Here is a 25,535-nt window from a genome sequence, read left to right as displayed (position 1 = left end):
CAACTCTATAAACTCACTCAAATATTGCAAAGGCATACTGCAACATTGCGAAACGATGTACGGATTAAAGGACCAGAAAAATGTGCTAATGGCTTTCTCCATCACGACAACGTGCCATGCCACACCTCTCTTCAAATATGCAAGTTTTTGGCAGAACACATCTGTCCACAACCGCCTTACTCTTCGGATTAAGCACCATTCAACTTCTGACTCTTCCCAAAAATAAAAACTGAGCTAATTCAAGACACCATTCCAGACAGTGAGAGGGCCACTGAAAGCAGCTGAAGACCCTTCAAACAGAAGCCTTCCATTACAATCATGGAATCAACGTTGGGATAAGTGCATCGCTAACCAAGGAGAGTATTTTGAATGGGATTAGTTCAAATTTTAGTAAGCTTATTACTTTGTACAAAATAAAATTTTCACCGTATTTTTTTGATAACACCTCGTAGATCAAAGAGTTGTTTTTATGCAGCATAGTGAAATTTTTTATTTTATTTGTCATTTGTAACTACACTTTGTAAGAAAAAACTGTTACTCAAAATTTTTGATACCAAAACTTTTAATGAACAAAATAGTAGCTGTTGAATGAATAATCAGTACAAAATATAATCTGTTTTCATAGAAATTTAAAAAAAAAGTACTGCAAGATTACAGCATGCATTACCTCACTATAGTGAACCCAATTTTTACAGGACCATGAACACCACAATGCAAAATGCAGAGAAGTATACATAGGTATTTTAATACTGTTCGAAAAATAAATAGGATTAAGTTGATAGAAAATACTGGAAAGTGGCCTAATAGAAAAGTTACTGATAACAAACTTACGTTCACAGGCAAATGGTTTTTCTGCATCTGCCACAGGATCATAATTCGCCTTCTTGCGCCCTCTTCCTGTTCCCTGGAAATCAGTTACATAAATGTTTTATGACTAGGTACAAACAATGAGTTGGTGCTTGGAAAAAATATAATACAATAAATACAATTAAATGCAGACCAAAATATTCCTGACAAAATAGGTAAATATTTTACGAAAAAAAAACATACATGATATTAACTTTAAAATATTTGTTATAGCATAGCTAGCTATAGTACATCTTAAATTGCAGTATACATCAAAATACCCACACTGTTGCTAGATTTATATCCCAAGCCCGCACCTTTAGAATTAGCGTTTTGCTGAATCAATATGTAGTTTCATATCATAGCTTAAGATACAACACCGCCTAAATGACTTTTATTTTTAAATCTGTTTTTTTTTGTTCCTCCATGGAAACGTATGCATTTAGCATCTTGCTCACAAGTTTTTCGCTGAAAATCCAACAGAATCTGCAGCTATGGTCTTTTTTCTAACACCGGCTAACACTTTCAATGAAAACAACACCGTCTATATCCCTCAATTCCAGCATGACGCTTATGGAGTGAAAACAGCTTCTTCTGGCTCAGTTGATAATTTGTGATTGTAATTAATTAAAGAGAGTTTTTGTAGTAACTGTGAGTTTTTATACTTTATAATAAATCAGAGCTAGTGTCAGTTATTGCATTAGTAACAAATCTTGTAAGTACTAGTTCTATTTTTTTCTGACATTCTAGAAGGTTGTTGCTGATTTAACAGTTTTTTTTTTTTTTTTTGCTGTTGTTATGTGAAGGTTGTAAAAAATTCTAGATAGGTAATCTACAAAACTAAAAACTATGGATGGGTCGATTCCACATTTCTTTGATTCTGAATCCACAATTTTCCTCGATTCCAGGTTAGATTTTACAAATCCAAGATTGTCTGTCCTTCTGAAATCCTCCTGCCATGCTCTCTAGAAGTCCTTTTTGTTGTGTTTCACTTGATTTGTGACCGTGAACATTTACATTGACTAACTGATTACGAGATATTTTCTGTTTATCGTGATTCGCATTCACAATAGATTTAATAATGCAAGGTATCTGGCTCACAGAGAAATGGAACATCAACAGGAAATGTAAAAACAGTGCATTTTGTACAAACATTTTTTTATACACTGGTGGCAACATGTTACGAACAAATAATAAATTTTGCGTATTTCATTTATACATGTATAAATTCCATTTTACTCTAACTTTTTCAAACAATAAATTTTCAAACAAAAGTATAGAAAATAAAATGAGAAAATAGCTTTAGTATACGAAAACTAGAAAAATAAAACTAAAATGTAAATATGAACAACATGTTTGGCCAGCGTTTTAAATTATTTACTTCAACATGGCATCATGATTGCTAGCCAACGTTGGAAGTGAAAGATATTATTATTTATAAGTGATGAGATAAGTTACAATAAAGTTGTATTTATGAAATAGTTATTATATTGAAATAAGGTTACAATGTTTTCCCTGCAAGTACAGAAATCTAACTTTACCTGGTTAATACAATGTTATGGAATATAGGTGATTGTGGTTGTGATCTAACCTTCAAAAATTTACCATGTCATTTGTACATTGGTGCTAGGGGAGTAGTGCAAACATTGTCATCTTACTGGCCAGAAAATATGGCAACTGTGGCAAGAATCACTTAATTTATGTGAATCTATTTTACACCCAAATTATTGACAGATTTTACGACCTACCATTCTGTCCATTCTAAATATCATACGATTCCTTATATGGTACGATTTATTACAGCTTGTGAATCAACAGTTTTGATTCCAGGTAGAATCGGTGGAATCAAAACACCGAAAAATCAACATGCCCATCCCTAGTATGATCATAAAACCGTCTATGTTCACTAGAAGTAAAAGGCGACATCGCCTAAGTCCAATATAAACATTTCCTCAAAAAATGTTAAAACAAAGAAAAATTTCAATTAGTGTTATTGAGCACATCCTACTGATTAAATGCAATACAGAAACAATGTTTTGTTTTGTGATATTTGCAACTAGCCAGATTTTTTTAAAGCTCTCCTGAAATATTTGGTTTTTGTCATATAGGTGGTGTTGTTTCTTAAGCGACAATAAGTATGACTGTTTATATTGAAATTGTACTACCTATAGGAAACTTTATATTTAAGTTTACAATTCTTTTTTGTGGGAAATATTTGCAGGATTTGATTTTGTAACACACTAGACCTCCCAGATAGCTCAAAATTTGGTCTACAGTGTACATTCAAGAATACTTTATTAATCAGTTGGGTGCTGAAAAAGATTTAAGTAAAAAAAACAATGTTACTTTATTTCTATCCATCTCTATCTATCTCTCTTTATTTCTATATCTCTATCCATCTCTCTTTATTTCTATCTATCTATCTATCTATCTATCTATCTATCTATCTATCTATCTATCTATCTATCTATCTATCTATATCTATCTATATCTATCTATCTATCTATCTATCTATCTCTCTTTCTTTATATCTATCTATCTCTCTATCTCTCTCTAATAGTCTAATGTAATTTTTAGTCACATTGCATCATCATCATCATCATCATCATCATCATCATCATCATCATCATCATCATCATCATGCTTCGAAAAGATAATATTAAAACAAGAAAAGAAAAATATACACCTGAAAACTTATACTAGCCCAATAGGTAATAAGAACTTTTAGTGGTTTTAAAAGTTTAAATTAATTAAATTAACATAAATACTCAATAATATTACTAATGACAAATAAAAGCAAAACAACACATTGCTAATATTGCTAACTACCTCTGAAACATTCACTCAGTCGTTATTTACATTGAAACAGAAAACCTATACAATTACTGAAAATGATCAAAAAACATAATAAAATATTTATGACAATGTTTTATATGTCAAGAGGGTAAGGGCCTGAAATACTACAATTCGATACACAAAATTACATTGTTTCAGTGTTCATTTATGAAGTACATAACTTCCTCTAAGCATGGTGATATTTAAAAGCATAAAAATGAACACAGAGACGGACATGGACTCAGAAACTTATCAATCTAATCCTGAGTAAAGAATGGGTGAGTTTAATGTAAAATGCATCATCCTATCATTGTCAAAGGCCAAATAAAAGACTATTACTTACACAGAAATTACTCAAAAGTAACAGAAATCAAGAATGCTCACTTTTGATTTCTTGCTAGCAGGAGAGTCCGAAGACTTTGCTGACTTTGTTGATCGCTTCTTTCCTTTTCGCTTTGAGTACGTCTCCTCGTAATCAAGGTCAGAGTCTGGATCCGGCTCATCGAAAGCTTCCATCTCATGCATGTCCAGTTCATCATAGTACCAAGCATCCTGCAACGTCGACTGTAAGGACACTTTGTGCACAGTGTCAGAGGATTTCTGTAAAACAAAAACAAAACAAGTAAACGTCTGTCAATGTGGCTCCAGTCATGGGCCAATATGATACAGACCGATTCTAGACTCTAGTCTTCTGTGCAAGAAGCCACCATTAGATCACATTTGCCAATACAACTGTCAAAATCAGGTACATAATAAAAACATTGCAATGCGAGTTTGTTTGCAAATGTTACTCCAAGAAACACACGCTTTTGTTAGATGTATTTTCTAGATGTATTGTCTTTTAATGTACTAATAAAAAGTATTCAATACTTTGTCAAAATTGAACATACATTTTGCTACAATATTTAATAACCTAGACTTTATAAAAGATCTTGGTGTTATTTTAGATTCCACATTATATTTTCATAAGCATGTTGATTATTTATACTTTACATCTCCAAGAACCCTTGCCCTAATTAAATACATAATTTTTTATGCAACTATTTCAGATTCTATTATTTCTCTCTATTTGGCATTAATCAGATCTAAATTAGAATTCTGTTCCATTACCTGGAATGACATCAAGTTGGTTGACAGCAATAAAATATAAAGTATACAAAATAAAATAATCCAATTAATTATTCCACAAAATTCACCTTAACCTACTTTAACTTGATTCACTCTTTGTTTACAATTGCTACAGTTCAAAATTAATGTAATTTTTTTTAATTTAAATTTGTAACATGCCCACCAACAGTTTGGGAACTTTTTAGGTGGGCACAACATACAAACAGGTACAAAAGACATTATAGTTCCTACAGGCATGCCAGTGCTGATCCCAGGTAGGCAATTTATTATTTAAGTAAACAAATTACATAATTTTTTTAAGATTAATTTGCTTATACTGGTCGAAGAATTCCTCAATTTAGAAGTTGATTACTTTCAACATTGTGTACACTCAATAATAACAATTACTACAGGTGCACAAGTGGCATATTTTAATGAAGAGTCGAGTCGAGTAATGCAAAAACTCAAATATTTTCTAGTCTCGTAGTTAGCAAATTATTATTTTTTTTGCAAGTTTTCCTTTTAAGCTCAACTAACAGAAAATGGTGACACAAAAGTACACACTGTACAAAGTATCTCATAATGATTTTTTACTCACTACCATAGTGCTAACTTCATAATAGCCTACAGTCTTTACCTACTGTACAGTGTTTATATTTACAAAACATTTGCAAGCAACCAGTACCTATTAATTAAAAAAATATAATAAACTCTTTCAAATTATATTACGAAGCATAAGGACAAAAGTACCGTGTTTTATCGCAGAATCGTCGCACGCGCGTAATCATCGCAACCATATTTTAGACTGTCAAAATTGGGATAAAAAAACTTCTCGCGTAAACGTCGCATGATGTTTTTGGTCCCACTAGTAGATGCCGAATGCTTTGTGTAGGTATCTTTTCCGTATAAAATGATGTATTTTAAAGTATAAATCTAATATTTATTCGGTCATTACCATTTACTTAATAAATTAATGGAAAAATATGACGTTGTTTGGCGTGTAAATTTTCTTATAAAGACTTTTTAAAAGTTATTTCCTTTATCTGATCATCTGCGTCGCCGCGGTGTAGGTGTAATTTAAAATTTAATTTCGGTCATTACCACTTATTTATTTAATAAACGGAAATACAAATTTGTCTGACGTGTAAATTTTCTTTTAAAAACGTTTTTAAACGGTATTTCTTTTATCTGAATGTCTGCGTTACCGCGGCGTACAGCTTATAAAAATGTAGCCAACGCATCATTCATGTTTGGTTATGTTGCTTCCCGTATAGAGCGCGCGCACGTAGTCGAATATTGATATCTCGCCAATTGGATGCAACGCGCGCTCTCTGTCAGGTGCCGAGTTAACTACATTTGATAGCCCGCATTCTTTCGTGGCAAGTGTGTACTACGAGTACGACACGTTAGTTCACGTCAGATTCTAGTGGCTTGCGTTTGCGTTAGAGTTTTTAATGTTGAAGAAAGGTTTTTGTTTAAGGAATTATTAATATAGATTGTTTGGCATGCTTTTTTAAATAAACGTACTTTCCATGAATGGGTTTTGTTTTTATGAATAACTTTACCTAACAAAAAAAATTTTTCCGCACAATGGTCGCACCCCTACTTTTCAAAATTGATTTTATAATAAAATCTGCGACGATTATGCGAGAAAACACGGTATGTTTATTCAGTTGCATTGCAGTAAAACAAATATGAAAAATATTAGTTAAGAAATCCAAGTACTTTTTAATTAAAGATTTGATCCAGCAGATTATTACTTACAAGTTATGTTTTTATAATTATGTATTTACTAGAATTTTTAATTGTCCTTTGTTTGTCGGTTATATTAGGTATTTTGTCCCTATATTTTCATACAGGGCTAGATTTTAAGGAATATTTTAACCTGCCCAACGGACAGGTGTAATCGAAAATTTGCCTGTCCGCCATCCAATTTGCCTGTCCGCTGTTTTACCCAAATAAAAAATATTTCAAAGTCGCTGAAAAAGTGAGAAAAAAGGATTTTTGCTATATTTTGCACCTATTTTTATCACACACTTAACATCCTCATTTAATCATCATTTTCAGACGAGTCACTGTCTGAGTCACTGCACGAATTACTTGGCTGATTCTGTCTTGAACATCTTCGATGAGGAGGCTGAAAGGGTCGACGTTTTCTCTGAACATTATGATACCAGAGATTTATTGCTGGTGCTGGATCAAACTCACTTTCAGAAGGTGACTGTATTTGAACACGCATGAGGGCAGACAGTGTATCATCATTTAGACAGTTTCGCCAGTCTGTCTTTATAGACTTCATGAGCGAGAACCCTCGCTCACAATCTGCAGTGTGAGCTGGCAGGGATAGCACAAGATCAATGAGAGAGAGTACATTTTCATACTCAGTGTGGTATTTGAGATTGATATCACTCCAATTTGCTTTGGTTACTGGATTATACAGCTGGTAAACTGTGGTCTTTAGACTTGTCCATTCCAACTCAATCATTTCACACTTTATTCCATTATTCACAAGGGAGGGAGAAAAAAAGTGTATCAACCCAACGATGCAAGTGTCACCAAACTCTGGCTGAATGCTTGTAGGCCACGTTTTAAAACTACACAAATTTGTAGCAGTCAGTAATTCACAGAGTCCAGTTTTCTTATCTCCAAGGCGAGATACTAAATTTTCAACAATTGCATTTATAACAGCTGTTTTCTTGGGTGTCTGCAAAGGAGCTCCTTTCAAATGCTTAGCTTCATCTTCAATTAATTTGTTGCATGCACGGAGATGAAAGCCATCTTTGTCACAGAGCTTCTGCAACATGGTGATAGTATCACACAGTGACTTTTGTGTTTCTGCTACAGTCAAATAAGGAGGTTGCAAAAGTTGTGAAAAGTAACTCAAAATGGAGGTTACATCGCAAAAGAAGTGAATATAGGCCTACTGAAAAAAATTCCAAATTGTTCAGTGCATCTTCAATAAATTTGCATGAACCAGCAGTTGATGCATTACACGTTGATTCCTGGCATAAATTTTCTGCAGTGAGGATAAGTTCAGGAACAATCTTGAGCACATTTGTCAAGGCTCGTTTGGTGTGAGAAACCCAACGAGTGCCTCCAACTCTGGTAGGTACGCAGAACTTGATTCTCAGAGTTTCACAATATTTTTTCAAGATCGCTCGGTGCACTGGACTGTGGTGGAAGAATGCATATAATTTCTTCAAGAAATTTTCCACTTTGAGATTCAATGGTGTTTCAGAAAGTGCAGCCTTCAATGCGAGTTCAAGACGGTGTGCTAGACAATGTATAGCAACCAAATTGGGCTGAATTGATTGCTTCTATTTGGTACTAACTCCATTATGCAATCCTCGCATCACTGCTGCACCATCACTTGCAAAGCCTACCAAATGCAGCTTTAAATCTGAAATGGTGAACCCACAATACTCATTTAAAACACACAATATGCAGTCATAAATCAGGGCTGCATTAGGCCTTTCTACATGTTTAACACCTACAAACTTACAATGTATTACCCCTTTAACAGCAAACCTTACATAAACAATGACCACTTGTACAGCACTGTCTGTATACTCATCACACATTACTGAAATATATGGTGCACTTCTTAAGTTATTTTCCAATTCCTGGCGTTCTATTTCTGCAATGGAACCCAGAAATTCTTTGCACTTCTTGTCAGTGCGGTAAGTATTACAAACATCCAGGCCTTTCTTTGTGGTGCCCCAAGTGCTTAGGGGCAGGTATCAGGGCTCCCTAGCCCCTTGAAGTGCTGACGTTGTGAGCGACGAGGACAGCTCCGGTTACCAGCCTGGACAGCTGGAAGAGGTTGGGTAGGCCTCCACCGGACCGCGGGTTCGCTGGGTGATTGAGGGGTCCCAGTGTGAGAGCGGGAGACTGGAGTAGACGCCAGAAGTGATGACTCCAGAGGGCTTTGGGAGCATCCAACTTGCTGGTGAGCTGAGTGGAGTAGGGGGCCGGAGGTGGTGCATAAGCTGAGATGGGTAGCCTCAGCCCCTTTGCATAGCCAAAAGCTCTAACGCTCTTCCCGGTTGCGTATGCGGCGTATCCGCATCCACGCCCGTGGGGGCCCCAGGGTGGCAGGGCTGATAGGCTAAGAGCGCTGGGTTATCAAAGAAAAGGGGGGGAAACCCTTATTCGTGACTTATGTCAAGTATACACTGCCAAACAAAGTCTGTTAAAGGTCGCCCATGTTTAGCCAGGGCATGAGACGTACGAAACAGTATTTCCAGTTGAGTGAAAACATCCTTTTGAATACTTTGTAAGGTCATCTCTGCTTTGGATTGTCCAGGTTTTGTCAGTATTGCATCTTCCATATCTTGAGACTTGTTGTGGGCACTGCTTGTAGCATGCGACGTTAGGTTTTCCTTGCGAAAACTTGAGCAGCCCGTCAGGGCCGGTGCAAGGAAAATTGGCGCCCTAGGCGAAAAACCTTAATGCCCCTCCCCCCCCGGAACACCCCAAAAAATTGCCTTAGGTCAACCAGTGGCACCTAAATGTACCTTTTAGGTAGAATAAAGCTCATCGACAACTGAGAAAACTGGATACGCATTCACTTCAAAATACAGACTGAGTCTTGTGTAGGAGCCACAGCTGGCAGCCTGGCAGTGATGATAACACGTTTACAGTTACTGTTTGAAGGGTGTTATTCAAGATTCTGATAAAAATGTGTGATACTCTATCACGAGAAACACAAGAAAAAGAAAGGTAGTGGGGTGCCTCGCCGGTACAACTGCTGCTGCGACAAAGGACAGCACATTTAAAGTCACAACCGATGAGGAGGTGGAGGGTGGAGGTATTGCCCTCCTTGGTGCCCATCCTCTAAGTTACAACATGCCCTAGTCAATTGATACCTACCACGATAAATGAGTAAAATAAGCAACAAGAGTTCATAGTTTCCCCCGTCCTTGCTTTCCGGCGCCGCTTCCTGCTCGAATTACTACCCTCATCGTCTTTCAAGCATATTGCTATTCATAGCCACCCAAAAAACTCTCAACTTTACTTTTTTACTTATTACAAATCATAAACAGGTCACCGTGGACTTTAAATAATTACTTATATCAATATAAACATTCCAAACTGTTACAAAAATCCATTTTCATCTAGTTTCAATAATCGTGAAACATATTATATCAGCTGTTATGTGTCGTGCTGCACCGCCCCCAGCTACTATATGGACGCGCCGGCCCTGCAGCCCGTAACAAAAACTGATCCAGATGATTTTGAATGCGTTTTGCAGACTTTGCAAAACATTTGTTTTCTTTCTGTGTCGTAACGAAGCCAAAGAAACTCAGAACACCAAGACGTTAAAAAGGTACGGGACCGGGTGATTTTGTCATATTTCACATTATATTCTGACTTGTCCTCGTCCGTTTTTTTTTTCTGGTGGTTTTGAAGTACCAGTAATGAATTTCCACATTGTGTATCGCAGTTAATTAAATACTTAAACAATCGCCGTGACAAGATAAACTGTAAAAGATTACCGTGTCCTCTGTAAACAAGTAAAGTTTATTTTTTGATGCAACAGTTGACAGGCCAATTTTCAAGCAGTCGCAGTCACTGCGGCCACTGTCAGCTGCATCTGGAGTACGCCGTGAAATGTTAACCATGCGAAAACGCTTTTCTGATAACAAACTATGTTAAAGAAGAGCAAGGAATTAGTAAAGTCGTGATTTATAAAGACAATAAATTAAAAAAATTATATTTTGAAAGTATACAACGGTAAATTATGTAATTGTTGGCTGCACTGCAACGAAATTAATATTAAAACATGGCAACTAAAACAAACATCATCGATGTGAGACTTTTTGCATCTCTAGCATATGAATACGACTATGTTACGTGAATCATGACGTGAACGTAAGATTTTAAGAATTATGATTCAGAAGATTTCAGCACGGTTTGTACATAACCTACTTTTTTTTCCCGCGGTATACAACAGCCAGAGTCGTCCGTCACAAAAGAACAGCCATTATTGTTTATTTATAGATATTGTCAAAGACGTTTTATTTGCGGTCGCGGTTGCATAAATGTTATTAATCACCTCTGCTGCATTAGTGCGTGCGAATAACCTCGGCGTCACAAGTTGCACCTGTCCACCGGACAGTAGCCTTTTTTATTTTGCCTGCCCGGACGAGATTTTGCCTGTGGACAGGTGCTAAAATCAAGTCCTGTTTTCATATATTTTTTTTTCAATGTAAATTTGCCTTTTTATTTTAATGTTTTAGTTTTTTTTTATGTTTTTTATTATACCTTAGTTTTTGTTATTTTTTGTGTTTGTATCTGTTCTAGTCACCGCAAGTATGTGGTGCGCTCGCCCTACATGTTGGCCAATTGCGATAGTGCCCACCTGCTACAGATTCCCCTCAGGTTGAGCTTACCTGCTCTTGGTGCTGACGAGGGAGAGCGTCCACATATTTGCAATGACTCCATTGTCCTTGTCTGTATGTGTTGTGCCCACCGCAAAAACCCTCGGCTGTTGGTGGGTATGTGACAAAATAAAATACATTAATAAATAACAACGGTTAACCTATATTTCATTTACATTGCAATTCTTAAGTAATACACTCTAATAATTTTTTGTTTAAAATTCAGTTTATCAGAAGGTTATATTCTACAGGTTTTGGCAGAGTACATAATGGATTTTTTGTACACTGTACATCTATTATCTGGAACCTTTAAATTGTTTTTGAGCATGGTGACAAGGTATCAGTTTCAATAGCTTATTGAAAAAGCACTTAGGCCAGCTGCTCTACGGTTTTGGACACAGAGTGGAAGGGAAGACCGCAGAGAAGCACCAATTGGTTAAGGACCCCGCCTACCTGGGCATGCATACGATGTGCAGAGATTCAAAAGAAACCACAAGATTTGAAAACTGCACAAGATATCCAAGTGGTCTCTGTTTACGACAAGCATTTAAGAATAAGCTGAGGGTGAATGTGTAGTTCAGTTCCCATTTTTAATTTTCAAACTGTATTTTTAGAAGAGTGAAAAATGCAAAAAAAAAAAACATGTGTTTACAGAATAATTTTTAGGCATGAAACTCCTGGTACAGATTCTTGAAAGCGCTCAAGAGCCTTGCATTGCACCTTAGCTCAAATCTTAGTTGCCCAATGCACGATGAGAAGTTCAGAACCTCGTGCTTAGAGGTGTTACCGCGCTAGAAGCACCAGCGAATGTGGCACTCATCACCCCGCCTCACCAACGCAGATACACCCCTGACTGGGCAGGCCCCTTAATACCTTCACCACCTCTTCCTTGACAGTGATGCTCTCCTTGCTGTCCTCGCTGGCGGCGGCGGCGGGCGTCTCCACGACGCTCGCGACGACGGCTTCAGCCTCCACCTCCAGCTCCTTGATGTGGTGATGGGGCTGCAGGAAGTTCGAGAGGTACTGGCGCCGCTTCTTCCGCCAGCACTTGGAGGGGTACGTGTATATCTGGCCCTCGTTCACGCCCGGGATCCTCTCCCGCGGGGTCATGAACAGGTTTGAGTGGTTCTGCGCGACACCTGTGCAACAACCACGCAACTGCAGGCTAAGTCTTACAATAAGAGGGAGAGAGAAACAACCAAAAACATCAATGTTTTCAAGCTTTTTAAACAATAACAATTTAATTTTTAAATATTGAAAACATTAGATTTTTTACGACAGAAAATACATATCACACATCAAGAGATTTTTAATGATCATGACAAAATGTGCTCATCAAATTAGTCAAATTCACGAGCAATTTTCTCATGAATCAGAGGAAGAACATGCTCATTATTTAAATTTGATTCATGAGTGGCTAGCCAATAAGTCTGATGAACAGAAATCACGACAATTAAGAGCATTACGTAATCAATTCCTACAGAGGATGCTTAATGAACCTTCAGATGAAAGGGACAGTCGATTAAATAATTTAAGACAAGCAGAACACCACAAGAAATATATTTGGAGTTGAACAATTTCGAACAGCAATTAATATTTTTGCAGATGTTCCATGTGCTGTATGCAAAAAATTAGTTAATCATCAAAAGAATTTTAATTTGCATCCAGAATTAGTTTCAGTCAAAGTGACGAGTTCTCGATGGTCAAATGCTATTAAAAATGTTAAGTTCTGCCTTAAGCTTATTGGAATACGTTAGGAGTTGCTACTGTACCACATGAATTAATTAGCCACATGTATTACTAAAACAGAAATTTGTGGAAGTTACATCCTTAACTGGAGTTGCTGCCGAACATATATTTGACAAGACTCTACATTCCGTATTTTTACTTCCTATCGAAAAAGACATGACCATGACATTTAAACGTCTGACTGGACAGACACTTCAACAAGAGAGATGCAAGTGGAGCCATATAAGTTGGGTAGTAATGCGAAAATTTCAATAGTTGTTACATCCAGGTAGGCCACGGACTAAGAAACCCAGAATAGTAACAATGATTATGAAGTTTTGTTTTTAAGTTTGTTTTGTTGCCAACATTGAGGATGAATTATTCCCTTAGGATAAAAAGTTTGTATTTAGTTGTATTAATTGTAATATATGTGAAAGAACATGACCAGTGTTCAAAAAATATATAAATTAAAAAAAACCATGAGTAGGTCTTAATCCAGAGATCCAGCAATTATGGAGCTTGAATTTTAACCACTGGACTACCGCCATCTTGCGCTTATGGTCACACTGCACCGGTAAATATTCAACGCGTAAAACTTTTCTTGAATTTCCTCGAAAACGCCCAAGTATTACGTCTAACTACTTGCACATTATGTTGTCCTAATGGACTACTAAAAGTGTGCATAGTTTGAATAAAATTCGTGATCTGAACATCGTAGCTTTCCCTTGTCAGTACGAAAATTCTTTGCAGTAATTCTTCACATGAGAATCTGAGAGCGACAATCAATTGCAGATCATTGGAGCTAAGATCCTGTAGCTTCATGCAATTTTTGCCTAAACTTATTTAATAGGGACAGATTTATTTTGAAGTTATATTTCTTACACGAGGTTCTCGTGTTTAACATTTGCGTTACTTTCTAACGAGGAAAATAAAGAGAAAGAGATAGCCGGCGATTCATTTCTCGATGGCTGGATACACAAATATTGCTAGATGGCACAGGGTTACTGATGCCGGTTAGTGATGGCAGCAACAGCGTATGATTTCATATACTTTCAAATACTTTTTGTAAACATTTACATACTTTCTCATACTTTTGCATATTTCTGCATATATCATATTTTTAGCTATCATAAAAACCTATTGATTCATTCTTAGATTCCATTGACGACATGGACAGACACTAGTAAAAGTCTACTTTCAACACAATGATTATGAGTGTTTCAAATATTTGAATACCCCAAACATTTCTTCTCCCTCGTATGGGTGAAGCTGCACTTCTGATGCACATGGCAGCCACGCACTAATGAGTTTGTTTATTTTTATAATTTAAAATGAAATTAGCATATCGCCATGATAATACATACCAAAGTACTTTACATTTGCTGGGTACATAAGGGGAACTGTAAATAATAATGGGGGAGCAGTAAATCACCTGGTAAACACACCTACTCTACTAAGTTCCTACAGAAACCTAACATACAGTTACACTCTGGGTTTAGCTGGTGACAAGCACAAAAAATTGCAATACTATTGTCTAGATTGCATTTAAAATTAACTGTCATCTACCAGCATTAGCCACAACTTACCAATTATATTGACTATGGTACGCCTGCTTTCGGAACTTTTAATTTGATTGAATTTATACTTTACCAACCATATTTATAATATCACTCCAAACCTTTTATTGTTTTATTTCTATTAATTACTTGCATGCAAAAATTAAAGGATTTTTTAATAATGCCAAGTAAGTATAACTTCTAATGTGCATACGTACACGCACCCATTTTTTTTGGCACATTAAGTAATGAATTATAACCTAAGACAAGAGTTTTAAAACAAATGCTACATACTAACAGTTAATTCATAACTGTATAGAAATTACTACATGCAGTAATGATAGTTATAATATAAATTGGTCTTTCAGATTTTTAAAACGCTTTTAATACTTATTCAATTATGAAACAATTTATAAACTATCAACCATAGTTATATTTATTCTATTTAAACTATGAGCAAAAACACAAAATTACATAAAAATTATAGAAAAATTTATGATTTTATACAAAATTTTAAAACTTAATTTTAATTTTCAATTAAAGTAGTGCCCACAAAATCTGTAAAAAATGCAACTTTCTATCTTAGGCTGTTTACAAGTTAGAAGCTGGTACCAAACGGATAGACAGTCAAAGTAATTACAATCCTAGAACGAAATATGTGTGCCTACTGATATGATTTATGAGTAAAAACATATCTCACCAGTTTGAGAGTCCAAAAATGGCATTCGAAGTCTCCTTTCGATGCATAACCTTGTGTTGTAGTTGGCAGAGTTTTCAATAGCTTCCTTGTACGCAGAGTCATTTAGGAAGCTGTAAAAAAAAAAAGAGTTCAACAACATACATAATAAAGGATTGCTAAGAGGAGTCACAGAAATAGATCACCAATGCACCAGCATTCTAATTTTGTTGAGCTGTAATTTTACAATAAAAGCAATGATATGATGAAAAAATTTTTGTATAGGTACACCAGAAAAAAGTGAATAGTTATGCATTTTAAGGATAACATGCAATACCTATTGTTTAAAAATACAAATTTCATCTTCTAAAAAAAATTAACTAAATAGTACAGTTTCAACAACAATGCTTCACATCATCCACACTTTTTTAACATACGACTTGAACCTATCACACAATGGATGGCCCTTGTTAGCTGCTTCTACATTTCAATCATAGGAAACAATCACCTAATAAACCTAACCCTTCTTACCAACTACATACCACTTTTTCCCCTCTCCGTTTCCCCCGCAACCCACCGAACATGTAACTTCCTGTTTCCCGAACCAGTCTGCCTCCTCCAGGGCTTTCAATCATGATCCCTCAGCAACTTCAACATCATTTGTTGCCCTACGCTGCTTAGATGTACCCTGTCTTTGCTCACATCCCCTTCCCTGAGCACTACCCTGCTCGTATCTTCCACTCAATCGTTGCTGCTCCTATCCTCTGTAACAATCCACTCAGAACTAGAGGTGTTACTTTTCCAGAAAGGTTTTTTTCGGAAATTTTTTAAGTAATTTACCTAAATCTCCTCTGAAAAACCGGAAAATTTTCTACAAAACTGGAAAGTTTTCAGTCTTATACTTTAAAAAAAATAATAAATTTAACAACCGTTTCATTCAAACATAACCAAAAAACAAATGACGTAAGCCGTTAGCATACTCCAAAGTTCTGTATCAACTTTTTAACTACTAAATTTTTTACTGGTACTGTAATAAAATTAACGGTAACGTAAAATTTTTCAAGTAGTATAAAATGTTTGTAATCTAGATAAAATAAATATATTAAAGTACTACACACATATGAACTACAGCACAGAAATATTCTACTATTATCCTAGTGTATTAAACTACCTTGAATTATGTAAATCTCGGTAATGGAAAAAAGGAAAATATTCTGTAAAAATATGCATTTATATTTCATAAGAAAATTTTTCCACACTCATCTCTACTCAGAGCCATGTGCATTTTTCCCCCACTTCACTTCTGCTTCCCTTGCTAAAAAGTGTAATTCCACCCCCCCACCCCTTTTCCCATTTCTCTTTCCACCAGGTCACTCGTAACTCCTTGTATAACCATTTGATGTTTGCCTCCTTCCTCAAACTTTTGATCAGTTCAGTTAGTCCCTCATCCTTCATACCTTCCACCCCAATCCTCTCATCACTAGGTTTTGCATTACACAGTCTCTAATTATCGTAACTTTTCCTCTCTCTCAACTGCTCATACTTGGGCTGACTCATCTCTTCTTTCCTTCCTCCCTTATTGATATTTTATTGTGTCTACTGCTTTACTTAAGAATTACTGATATTTGTCATGTCTCTTACTCGTACGAATGAAGCCACAAGTGGTTAACTAATACCTTATAAAAGAAACATTTAAAATACTGTAATATAATGTGGAATCCACAGTACTTTATACAATTTTTAATGTGGCTAACCAATTTTACATAATTTTTAAAATGCCTAACAGGGTTGGGGGAAAAAACCAGAGTTTTTTTAAAAAAAAAACCAAACAACCTGGTTTTTTTTTGTTTAAACCAGATTTTTATATTAGGTTATTTTGGTTCTCAGCATGATACAGTAAATACAGGTTCAAAATAAATTAGGATGCTGGTATTGATATTGTTGGTAAAATTAAGAATCATTGTTTTGAACTGGTCCAAGTTAGTGTTAAATGTCACTTTCTATGTTACCAGCTTTTAAACGTAATTTAGAAAGTATTATAGAATTTCAAAATGATATAGTTTATGGAAATGGTTTATTTCAAACTTGGCATAATTTGTACATTGCTGTATCAACACACTTCGATTTTAACTCCGGTACCCATGAATATTTTTAAAGAACTAAATACATGTCTTTTTGAGTTAATAAAGTTATAAGTTATTATATTTAATTACTTATAAGAGTTTAGAACAAAGTTTCAATAAAATACTCTTAATTTTTTTTGCATCTGCTTGCAATTTAGCTTCAACATGATGGCAAGGCATACTCTCCACTTCACTGTCACTACCCTTTAAGCTTTCTCCGTAGTTCCTTTACACCTCTCAACTCTTACACCTTTTCCTCCCGCCCATTCCAATCCCACCCTGTCCTCACCAGTAACGAGTGCCTCCCTCTTTCTGTTAAGTCTTCACTCCATTTGGAGCTTCCATGCATGGTCTCTCCTCCCTCTGTTCCCTCCTCTACACAACCTATTTTCCACCTTTCCCCAACCCCCTTTCTACTTGATCACTTTAAAAAAACCTTCCTCCCCTGCAACATTTCCCACCCCAGTTCCTTGATGGCCTATGCATCTTCTCCTGCGGCCCATCGCATCCCTTCTCCTCCACACACCCATGATCCATCTCGTTGCCCTTCGCTGCACCTTCTCTAGCTCTTGCACTTCCGTCACCAGGTATGGTTCCCACTCCGCCGCCGCGTACTCCATCATTGGCCTGATCAATGTGGAGAACAACTCTTCCTTTACCTTTCTTCCCGTACCCAAAAGTGTGCTGCTGAGCAAAAACAGTGCCCTCCTCTCCTTCTTGACCACTTTTTAAACCTGCTTCCCCATTCTTAGTTGTTTTGTAGGAATACCCCCAGGTACTTGTATTCGTCAGGCTCCCAAATCTCCTGCACCTTCCAACAATACACTTACCTTACTACTATAGTCCTCCTCCTCATGAAGCTGACTACCTTCAAATTGTACACATTTAGCACCATGCCATTCCTCACTGACCATTCCTCTAGGACATTCAGGTCACCCTGAAGCCTTTCCCATTTCCTTTCCAATATCAATCATCATGATGGTGAACAGGAGGGAGTAAAATTCTTACGTCTCTGCTTTTCCGTAAGTAAAATAATAAAATTTTGAAGTTTTTTTTTACCACTAAGAAGTTCCTTTATTTATTCTATATATAAATTCCTATCGTTTCTGATAAAATTACAGTTTACAGGTTACATTATGTAGCCTGTGCAGTGACGCTGCTGCCGCCATTGTGCTGAAAGTAGCCAAGACTGTTTTCCATGAGAGATTGGTCTGATTGTTGTCTCTGCTCTACTGTTTACTTGATACTAACTGCAAATTCATCCTGTGGCTTTCCAGTGAACCTTAAAAATACAGCATAGCCAAGGCTGTTTTCAAAAAGACAGGAATGTTTAATATCAGAACGTTTTGGCTGGAGCCAAGACTGTTTTTTTTACTCTAATTGGTCTTCAATCTAATTGTATCTAATTAGAGTCGAATTCACAATTACAGCTCAAAACGCGAACTCCTGTAATCACTATAAATTACTATGGTCCGTTTAAGTATGTATAATTATAACACCATTATTAACCTCATATTCTTTCATGTACACACTACAAATCTAGGAATACAAACATAAAATAATTATTAATGCTGTACATGCACTATTTAGGTACAGTTTTAGACATAGCAGAGGGTGACGGTAGGCGAGAAAAGGTCTGAAGAGGGGTCATGAGTTCCACAGGGGAGTGTGTTGGGGCCCCTGTTATTCATGATAATGATGAACGATATTGGAGAAGGAATGGAGGCCAGGATGAGAGTATTTGCAGATGATTGCATAGTGTACGAGGTGGAGGGGAAGGGGTTCATCTGCAGGGTAACTTGGATAGACTGGAACGATTGACAGAGGAGAAATGGGATGTCGTTGCATGTTGGAAAGACAAATGTAGTTAGGTTTACAAGCAAGAGGAAGGTAACAAGAGAAGTGTAAATGTGGAAGGGACAGAAGATAAAGGAGGCCGAAGAGTATAAATACCTGGGGGTGACTCTTCAAAATAACCTGGGATGGGCATAACAGGTTCAGCGAGTGGTAACTAAAGGTAGGATGGCACTGGGCTGCTTGGAAGGACCCTACAGGTGCAAGGAGGGTAAGGGAGAAAACATACTCCGCATTGGTCAGGCCAGTGATGGAGTATGTGATATGGTATCCCTACTTAGTGACTGAGGTTAGGGAGCTGGAGAAGGTGCAGCATAGAGTAGCGAGGTGGGTGATGGGTATGTGGAGGAGAAGGAAAGGGCATGAGGGGGGAATGCATAGTCCGAATGAGATGATCAAGGAATTAGAGTGGGAAGCATTACAGAGGAGAAGGTTGGTAAAGCTAGTCAGACAGTATAAGGTGCTAGAGGGAAGGGAGGCTGGGTGCAGCTGGGAAATAGGGTACATACAGGTGGATATAAGGGGCGGAGAGATCACGGGTGGAAGCTCCAGAGAGAATGGAGGCGAACGGAAAGAGGTAGAACACTTTCCTTGGAACGGCGAGGAGGGAGTGGAATGGGCTAGATGAAGGAATGTTAAGGGTCAGAGATGCTAAGAGATATGCGGAGAAATCAGGACCGGAAAGGAGGGGGGGGAGTGAGTGAAAAGAGAGGATTCCTTTCTTGCCACCGGGTGAAAGACCAACTGCGAAAGAACATCTAATATAAAAACCAATTAAGGTATATAAAATGGTCTTAAGTATCGTATTCGGCAAATAAGAACATTTGGGAACCATTTTATTATTGGAAGAAATGTGAGAGACAAGACATTGTTTTTTAGAACGTAAAAAATTAATATCATTACAATTACCTTTCAATTTTCCTTAAAACCGACAAATTCCCAATTTCAATACCACACGCCATTTTGATATTAGTTTGCTGTTACGATCGTGATCATCCCAAATGTGTTCGATTCAACCTGACATTTTTCTCCTTGATAGAAAACCGTTTGGAAAGCGCTACTACAATTTTTGAATAGGGGAAGGTCAATTATAGGTTTGGCCAAATACTAAAAAAACACTGCAGTATTTGGTTTGGCTTAGGCACATAAAATGTTTTACTGCAAGATAGCAGAAATGTTTTTTTTTTTTGTTGCTTTGCGTGAGTAGCTCTGAATGTGCTGCCCATCCAAGTTTATAATTTTTCCTCCTAATCTAAGTAAAGCTAAGTTTATTTATCGTATGGGTCCGGATTAAAGAGGGGCCTACGTGAGTCTAATCGCTGGCTTCCTGTGAGTCTCAGGCTGTTGTTATAATTTTGTTATTTATAATGTCAATTTGTAATTTGTTTTTATAATGTGAAAATTAATTATTTGTTGTAAATAAATTATAAAATATTTGAATAGACATGACCAATACGGTGATGTGCAAAACATATATACTGTATTTACTGGACAAAATAAAATGAAATGAAATGATAATAAAGAAGTTGACGCCGACCATCGTTGCTCCTCTGTCACACATGCTTTTATTACACACCTACACCCTCCCTTTGTGAGTGCTTACCACAAACGCATTGGTAGTGTAAGGGAATGCAGCAAAGGGAGCAACCCCAAAGTCGATGTGGGTCGATAGCCACTCGGGCGTCTGATCTGTTCATCTACTGTTGCCAAGTGTATATTCGTTTGCCAGATGAAGTTCCCAGACTATGTTATGTAATTATTTATTTTAATTGTTCATGAAAGTAACATCATAATTTGTCTTTTCCATTTAAAATAATATTATTCACTGTGTGGCTGCACTGCAAATCTCAGCCCAAGTTCCTGCACTCCGCATACTTTGCGCGAGAAATGTGGCCCATGGCCACGCTAGTTACTGCTCGCCCAACAAAAGGGTCGGACGCATCCGCACACCACAGGTTCTACAACATCTTGCCATCAACATGTGCCGAATCAGTGCTACTTTAGGGACGATTTTTTTTTATTTTCTTAGTTTTACAAAATTTTAAATTTTTTTATAACTTCAATTTTCCTCCTTCGCCCGCTGCTTTCGCCCCCATCCAAACTTGTTCGGTCGAGTGTACCGGCAGGTTAGCTTGTTGAGCAGTATAGTGCTCTCACCGCCGTTTCCCACCAAATTTGCTGGGTCTAGCCGACTACAGGGCTATCATCAGCAATGGTATCCACTGGCCGTCGCATCTCGTCACGAGTTTAGCACTACGCGTGACGAAAGTAGCCGCCCTAAGCTTCCCATGGTCACCTCCACCCCTTCTCGGAGGTGTGCTGAAGTTTGCGGTCTCTAACACGTTTTGGTGTCCTTTTTTCAAGCTCCGCCGCACGTCCCGACGCCTGGCCGGCGAAGTCTCCCAGGGCAGGTCATTCACCGGACATACCCCCCACCCCGTCCTGGTCCACAGCGGTCATCAGCCAGCCGCGGCAATGACCAACCTCAAGGCCAAAATCCCCCCCACTTGCAAAATGGCGTCCACCAAGTGCCGCGATGGTCTCTGCGAGACTCCGATCTGCATGCCCACGCCATCTAGCGGCGAAAGGACGAACTAGCTGAGAGCGAGAGCGCACTACTCCACCCTATCCCCACCAGGAGAAACAGTCGACCTCACACAAAGTCGATAGGTCGCCGGAGCCCTTTTTTTTCTTTCGGAACCATTCGGGTTCCATTCGCGTTTTCCGAAGCCCCTCCCCTGGACAGGCGACCAAAGACAGCTTTAATTAGGCGAGCCGGCGCCATTTTTGACGATTCGGCAGGCAGCATACGGTAAGGGCGGATCTCTCTTCGCAGCCCCAGACAACGCGCTTCTGAAAAGTCGTGAACGGCTTTCTCTAAAGCATGTAGTTGGTTATCGACAAAACCATGTGCCTTAGCACTCAATTTTTAATTTTTCTTGCTGCCCGAAATAGTTTATTTTTTGAAATAGTTTTTTTGTCTTTACTTATTATTCTTCATGGCAACAGCAATCTTCCGCATCGCGCATCACCTGGCAATCTCCAGGGACCGACCTGATCTACTCCACCCCGCAGCTTAGGTAAGTTATTTCGTCGCCCCACACACCTCTTTTCTTTTACGGTTCTCGTGGGCTTAACTTCGCCCAACATCAGCCGCCTGTTAACCAACCTAATTTGATGGGAATACTGGTTGCAGGCGGGGATCAAGAACTAGGACGAGAGATTCCGCTCCAAATTCAACTCCCATGCAGTTCATGAGTTAGTTCACCGATATTCATCGCCTCCTGCAATCGGAGAATTTCTCAAGAGTTCCAGCTTTCAACATATTTTTCCCTGAGTGGAAAAAACCATAAAATAATTTATAATTCTGAACAACCAGTTTCAGGACACTTTTATTCATTTAACGAGTAAATGTAATTTTTTTTATAATTTGTCTTATGAAGAGCCTGCGCGCTCAATATTCAATGGCCTGTAAAGTTAAGAAACCAAATGACCTTAAATTCAGTTAAATATAACCATTGTTATGACGCCAGCCGATAGTGCGCCTCTTAGTCGCACAGGCCGCGATGCCTCTCCGACGCCTCTCAAAACCGTGTGCCACGAACACGCCCGCGCGTGCAACATGGTGCAACGAGTGTGAGTGCACCGAACGACCCGCAGCTAGCACCACTACCGGCCACCTCGGCGGAAGCACTCCGCCGGGTGTGGCAATGTGCTTCCGCCGGACTATAGCATCAAGGGCACATGTTTTCTCTCACAGACATAAACTATGTAATGTATATTTCATAAAATGTTTTTATTTGTTAATCCAATTGTTCAATGTGCGAATAGGTCCTAAACTTGGCCGCGTCTGTTTCCCGCACGCTGCGCTTTTGGCGTGCAATTGGCAGGCCTGCTGTAGCGCTGTGCTACACGAGTGAGTCAGTACCCACCGGGAGCTCGAAGAGGCTGGTCGTCTTCGCGCAACGTTGAGAGGCCACCTTCGCGCCAATTCCGCAACCGCATCTAGATCGTGAGTTACAACACCACTGGCCGTGCATCACCGCGCATCACCGCGCAGGTCTTAGCAGCATCGTCCGCCACGTACTGTTCGCTCAAAACTCCCCCCTCTCCATTGTAAGCGGGGTCATCGCCGAACAGCCGTACACGCGCAGAGCTCTCTAACCCCGAACAGTCGCGGCCAGGGGATGGATAGCACCATGTAGAGGTTGATGTGTAATAAAAACCACACTTCACGTAGCGGAGTGCATCATTTGTAGTATAAGGCATCTTGGGTGGCCTAAACAGCCCAAAAAACACCTCTACGGACACGTCCCTGCCTCCCGCCACTTGGCCGAACCCGAACCCCGAGACCCATCCCGCAAAACTTGATAGCTTTTACGGGGAGGCAGCCGGAACGGTGTCAGTTACTTATTATAATATCTCGCCCCGGGGCCTCCCATTTGGTTTATTGTTTAACAATATTTAATGTATTAAGTATAGCAAATAAGGTCAACAATTTTCTTGGTATTTTGTTTCGGCTGTAATGCCATGGGTTATCTTCAGTAGAATAAGGTTTGTAAAGTAGAAATAACAGCAACAAAATCATTAAGTAAATGCCAATGTAAACCAAACCAGATCTTATTAATTTCTTATCCTTGATCACGATCCACATTAACCTTACCAAGTTTTAAGGAGGTTAATCATAAATTTTGTTGTGCGTGCGCTGTGCCCCTATGGGTAATGTGTTTAGTACTGTTTCTGCCTGGCGCTTCCACGCCCAATCTATATTTGTTCTTTAGACGAAATATCATATTGAGCGCAGCGGCACGTTACAAACATCTGCAACCGCCGTAGTGTAAGTTTCTTAATCCTTTTACATAGACCCTGTGACCACCTCCGCCACATAATATAATCATTTCCTTTAGTGCAACATGTTTTCTAGTTTAAGTTTCCTTCCTTTGTAGTTGACAGGCTGTGCGCACGCACCTATCCTAAGGTAGGATGTGTTACTTGTAAACTTTCCAACATCGCCCGCACTTGGCCATATACAGACTAAATATATCAGCTTTCTACATAACTGTTTAATTAATTCAATAACTTTAGGAATCTATGATAAGACACACTCGCCCATATGAGAAACATGCTTTCGAGAGCCTGCAACACATGCTTAAATCCAAAGACTTAACATGTCCGTGCCCACTCCTGTACTCACAAAGCAATATGAAGAGGACTGATCACAGGGTTCTGTTTTAGTACGGCCGAGCCATCTTCCACACTTTGACAATTGTGAACCTTGCCGCTTCTGTCCTATCTTTATGACAAACATGGAGTTGTATTTAGGTCCATACACACCCTTAACTACACAACTACAGTTTTATATAATTATTATTTATTGTTTACTTCAGTGGCGTAGCCAGGATTTGTGTATAGGGGGGTGTAAAGAAGCATGCCCCCCCCCCCCCCCACCAAAACGTATTACAGCCGTGGGTCCGGGGTCCTCCCCCGGGAAAATTTGGATTTTAAGGTGTAAAATATTGCTATTTTAGCAGTTTTCGGTACTTAAATTTAAATATTGTAATGGTAAAAATGTTATTAATTTTAATATGAAATTTGTTTGAGTGATGAATAAGAAATTAATTAATGATTTGGGGCTAAGGGGGGGGGAGTTTTAACCCCTAACCCACCCCCCTGGCTATGACCCTGGTTTACTTCCACTATTTAAAGTTAAAAATGTTCAACATCTAATTCCTGTTGCTCACTGCACGCCTCTCCCTTCTCGTCGACCCTTATCCTGATAATCCCGATCACTTGCTTCGACCTCTCAAAGCCAAGCTTTCATTCCGAACTGATGTCATGGCAAACGGGCGGCGGGCTAAGTGCAGACAAAAAAGGCCTACTTCAGACCATTATTCTCTTTCGATACATCGTCACCGATTCGGCATGTAACATGATTGAACTGAATTTAACTCCTCGCGAGACGTGTCAATTGCCAACATCCTCGCCTAGCAGCGCCATTCATAAACTCTTTATCTGCTGCTGTGTAACATTTACGTAATCGTGTAGTGTTCAATGTTCAATGTTCCATGTATAGTGTTTGCCGCACCGTACATCGTGGACATGACATGTCATTAAGACTGAACCCTGCACACCACATAACAGATAAAGACTTGTTATCATCACCACATCTTGGCTTAATTTGTAACCATAACGATTGCATTTCATAAATACACAGAGATGTGCTTTGACACCAACACGACACAATTTGTGGCACAATTTAACTTTTATCTCTGCCGTCGACCGGGGTCTCGGGTTCGAGTCCCGCGGTGAGTCTGATGGGGCTGGTGGTATTTATGGTGTGTTTTTTCCAGGAGGGCGCCAGGTTAACTCGTATGTCTAACCAATGGGGTGGGTTAATCGGCCCCAGCATGCTTCCCTAGACTCGGTG

The 25,535-nt window shown here is 38.5% G+C and overlaps 1 protein-coding gene across 3 annotated transcripts in view; it reads right to left on the bottom strand.

The window, feature by feature from the left end:
- The window catches only part of LOC134536221 (zinc finger protein ubi-d4-like), a 103,230-nt gene extending 83,006 nt beyond the window's left edge, over positions 1-20,224 (bottom strand). The window contains exons 1-5 of one of the 3 annotated variants that reach the window (XM_063375912.1): positions 20,018-20,224; positions 15,156-15,265; positions 12,045-12,310; positions 4,066-4,281; positions 832-904 (exon numbers count right to left, since the gene is read on the bottom strand). In XM_063375912.1, the coding sequence (XP_063231982.1) occupies positions 832-904; positions 4,066-4,281; positions 12,045-12,310; positions 15,156-15,265; positions 20,018-20,070 (718 nt within the window). In that variant the 5' untranslated portion in view covers positions 20,071-20,224. The remainder of the gene's footprint in view (positions 1-831; positions 905-4,065; positions 4,282-12,044; positions 12,311-15,155; positions 15,266-20,017) is intronic. The other 2 variants (XM_063375894.1, XM_063375903.1) reach the window with 2 other exon arrangements.
- Between the last annotated feature and the right edge of the window lie 5,311 nt (positions 20,225-25,535).

This window comes from Bacillus rossius, chromosome 1, assembly GCF_032445375.1.
Source record: "Bacillus rossius redtenbacheri isolate Brsri chromosome 1, Brsri_v3, whole genome shotgun sequence".
NCBI lineage: Eukaryota > Metazoa > Arthropoda > Insecta > Phasmatodea > Bacillidae > Bacillus > Bacillus rossius.
Note: the sequence above shows the minus strand (reverse complement) of the source record. Positions and strands in the feature narration are given on the sequence as shown.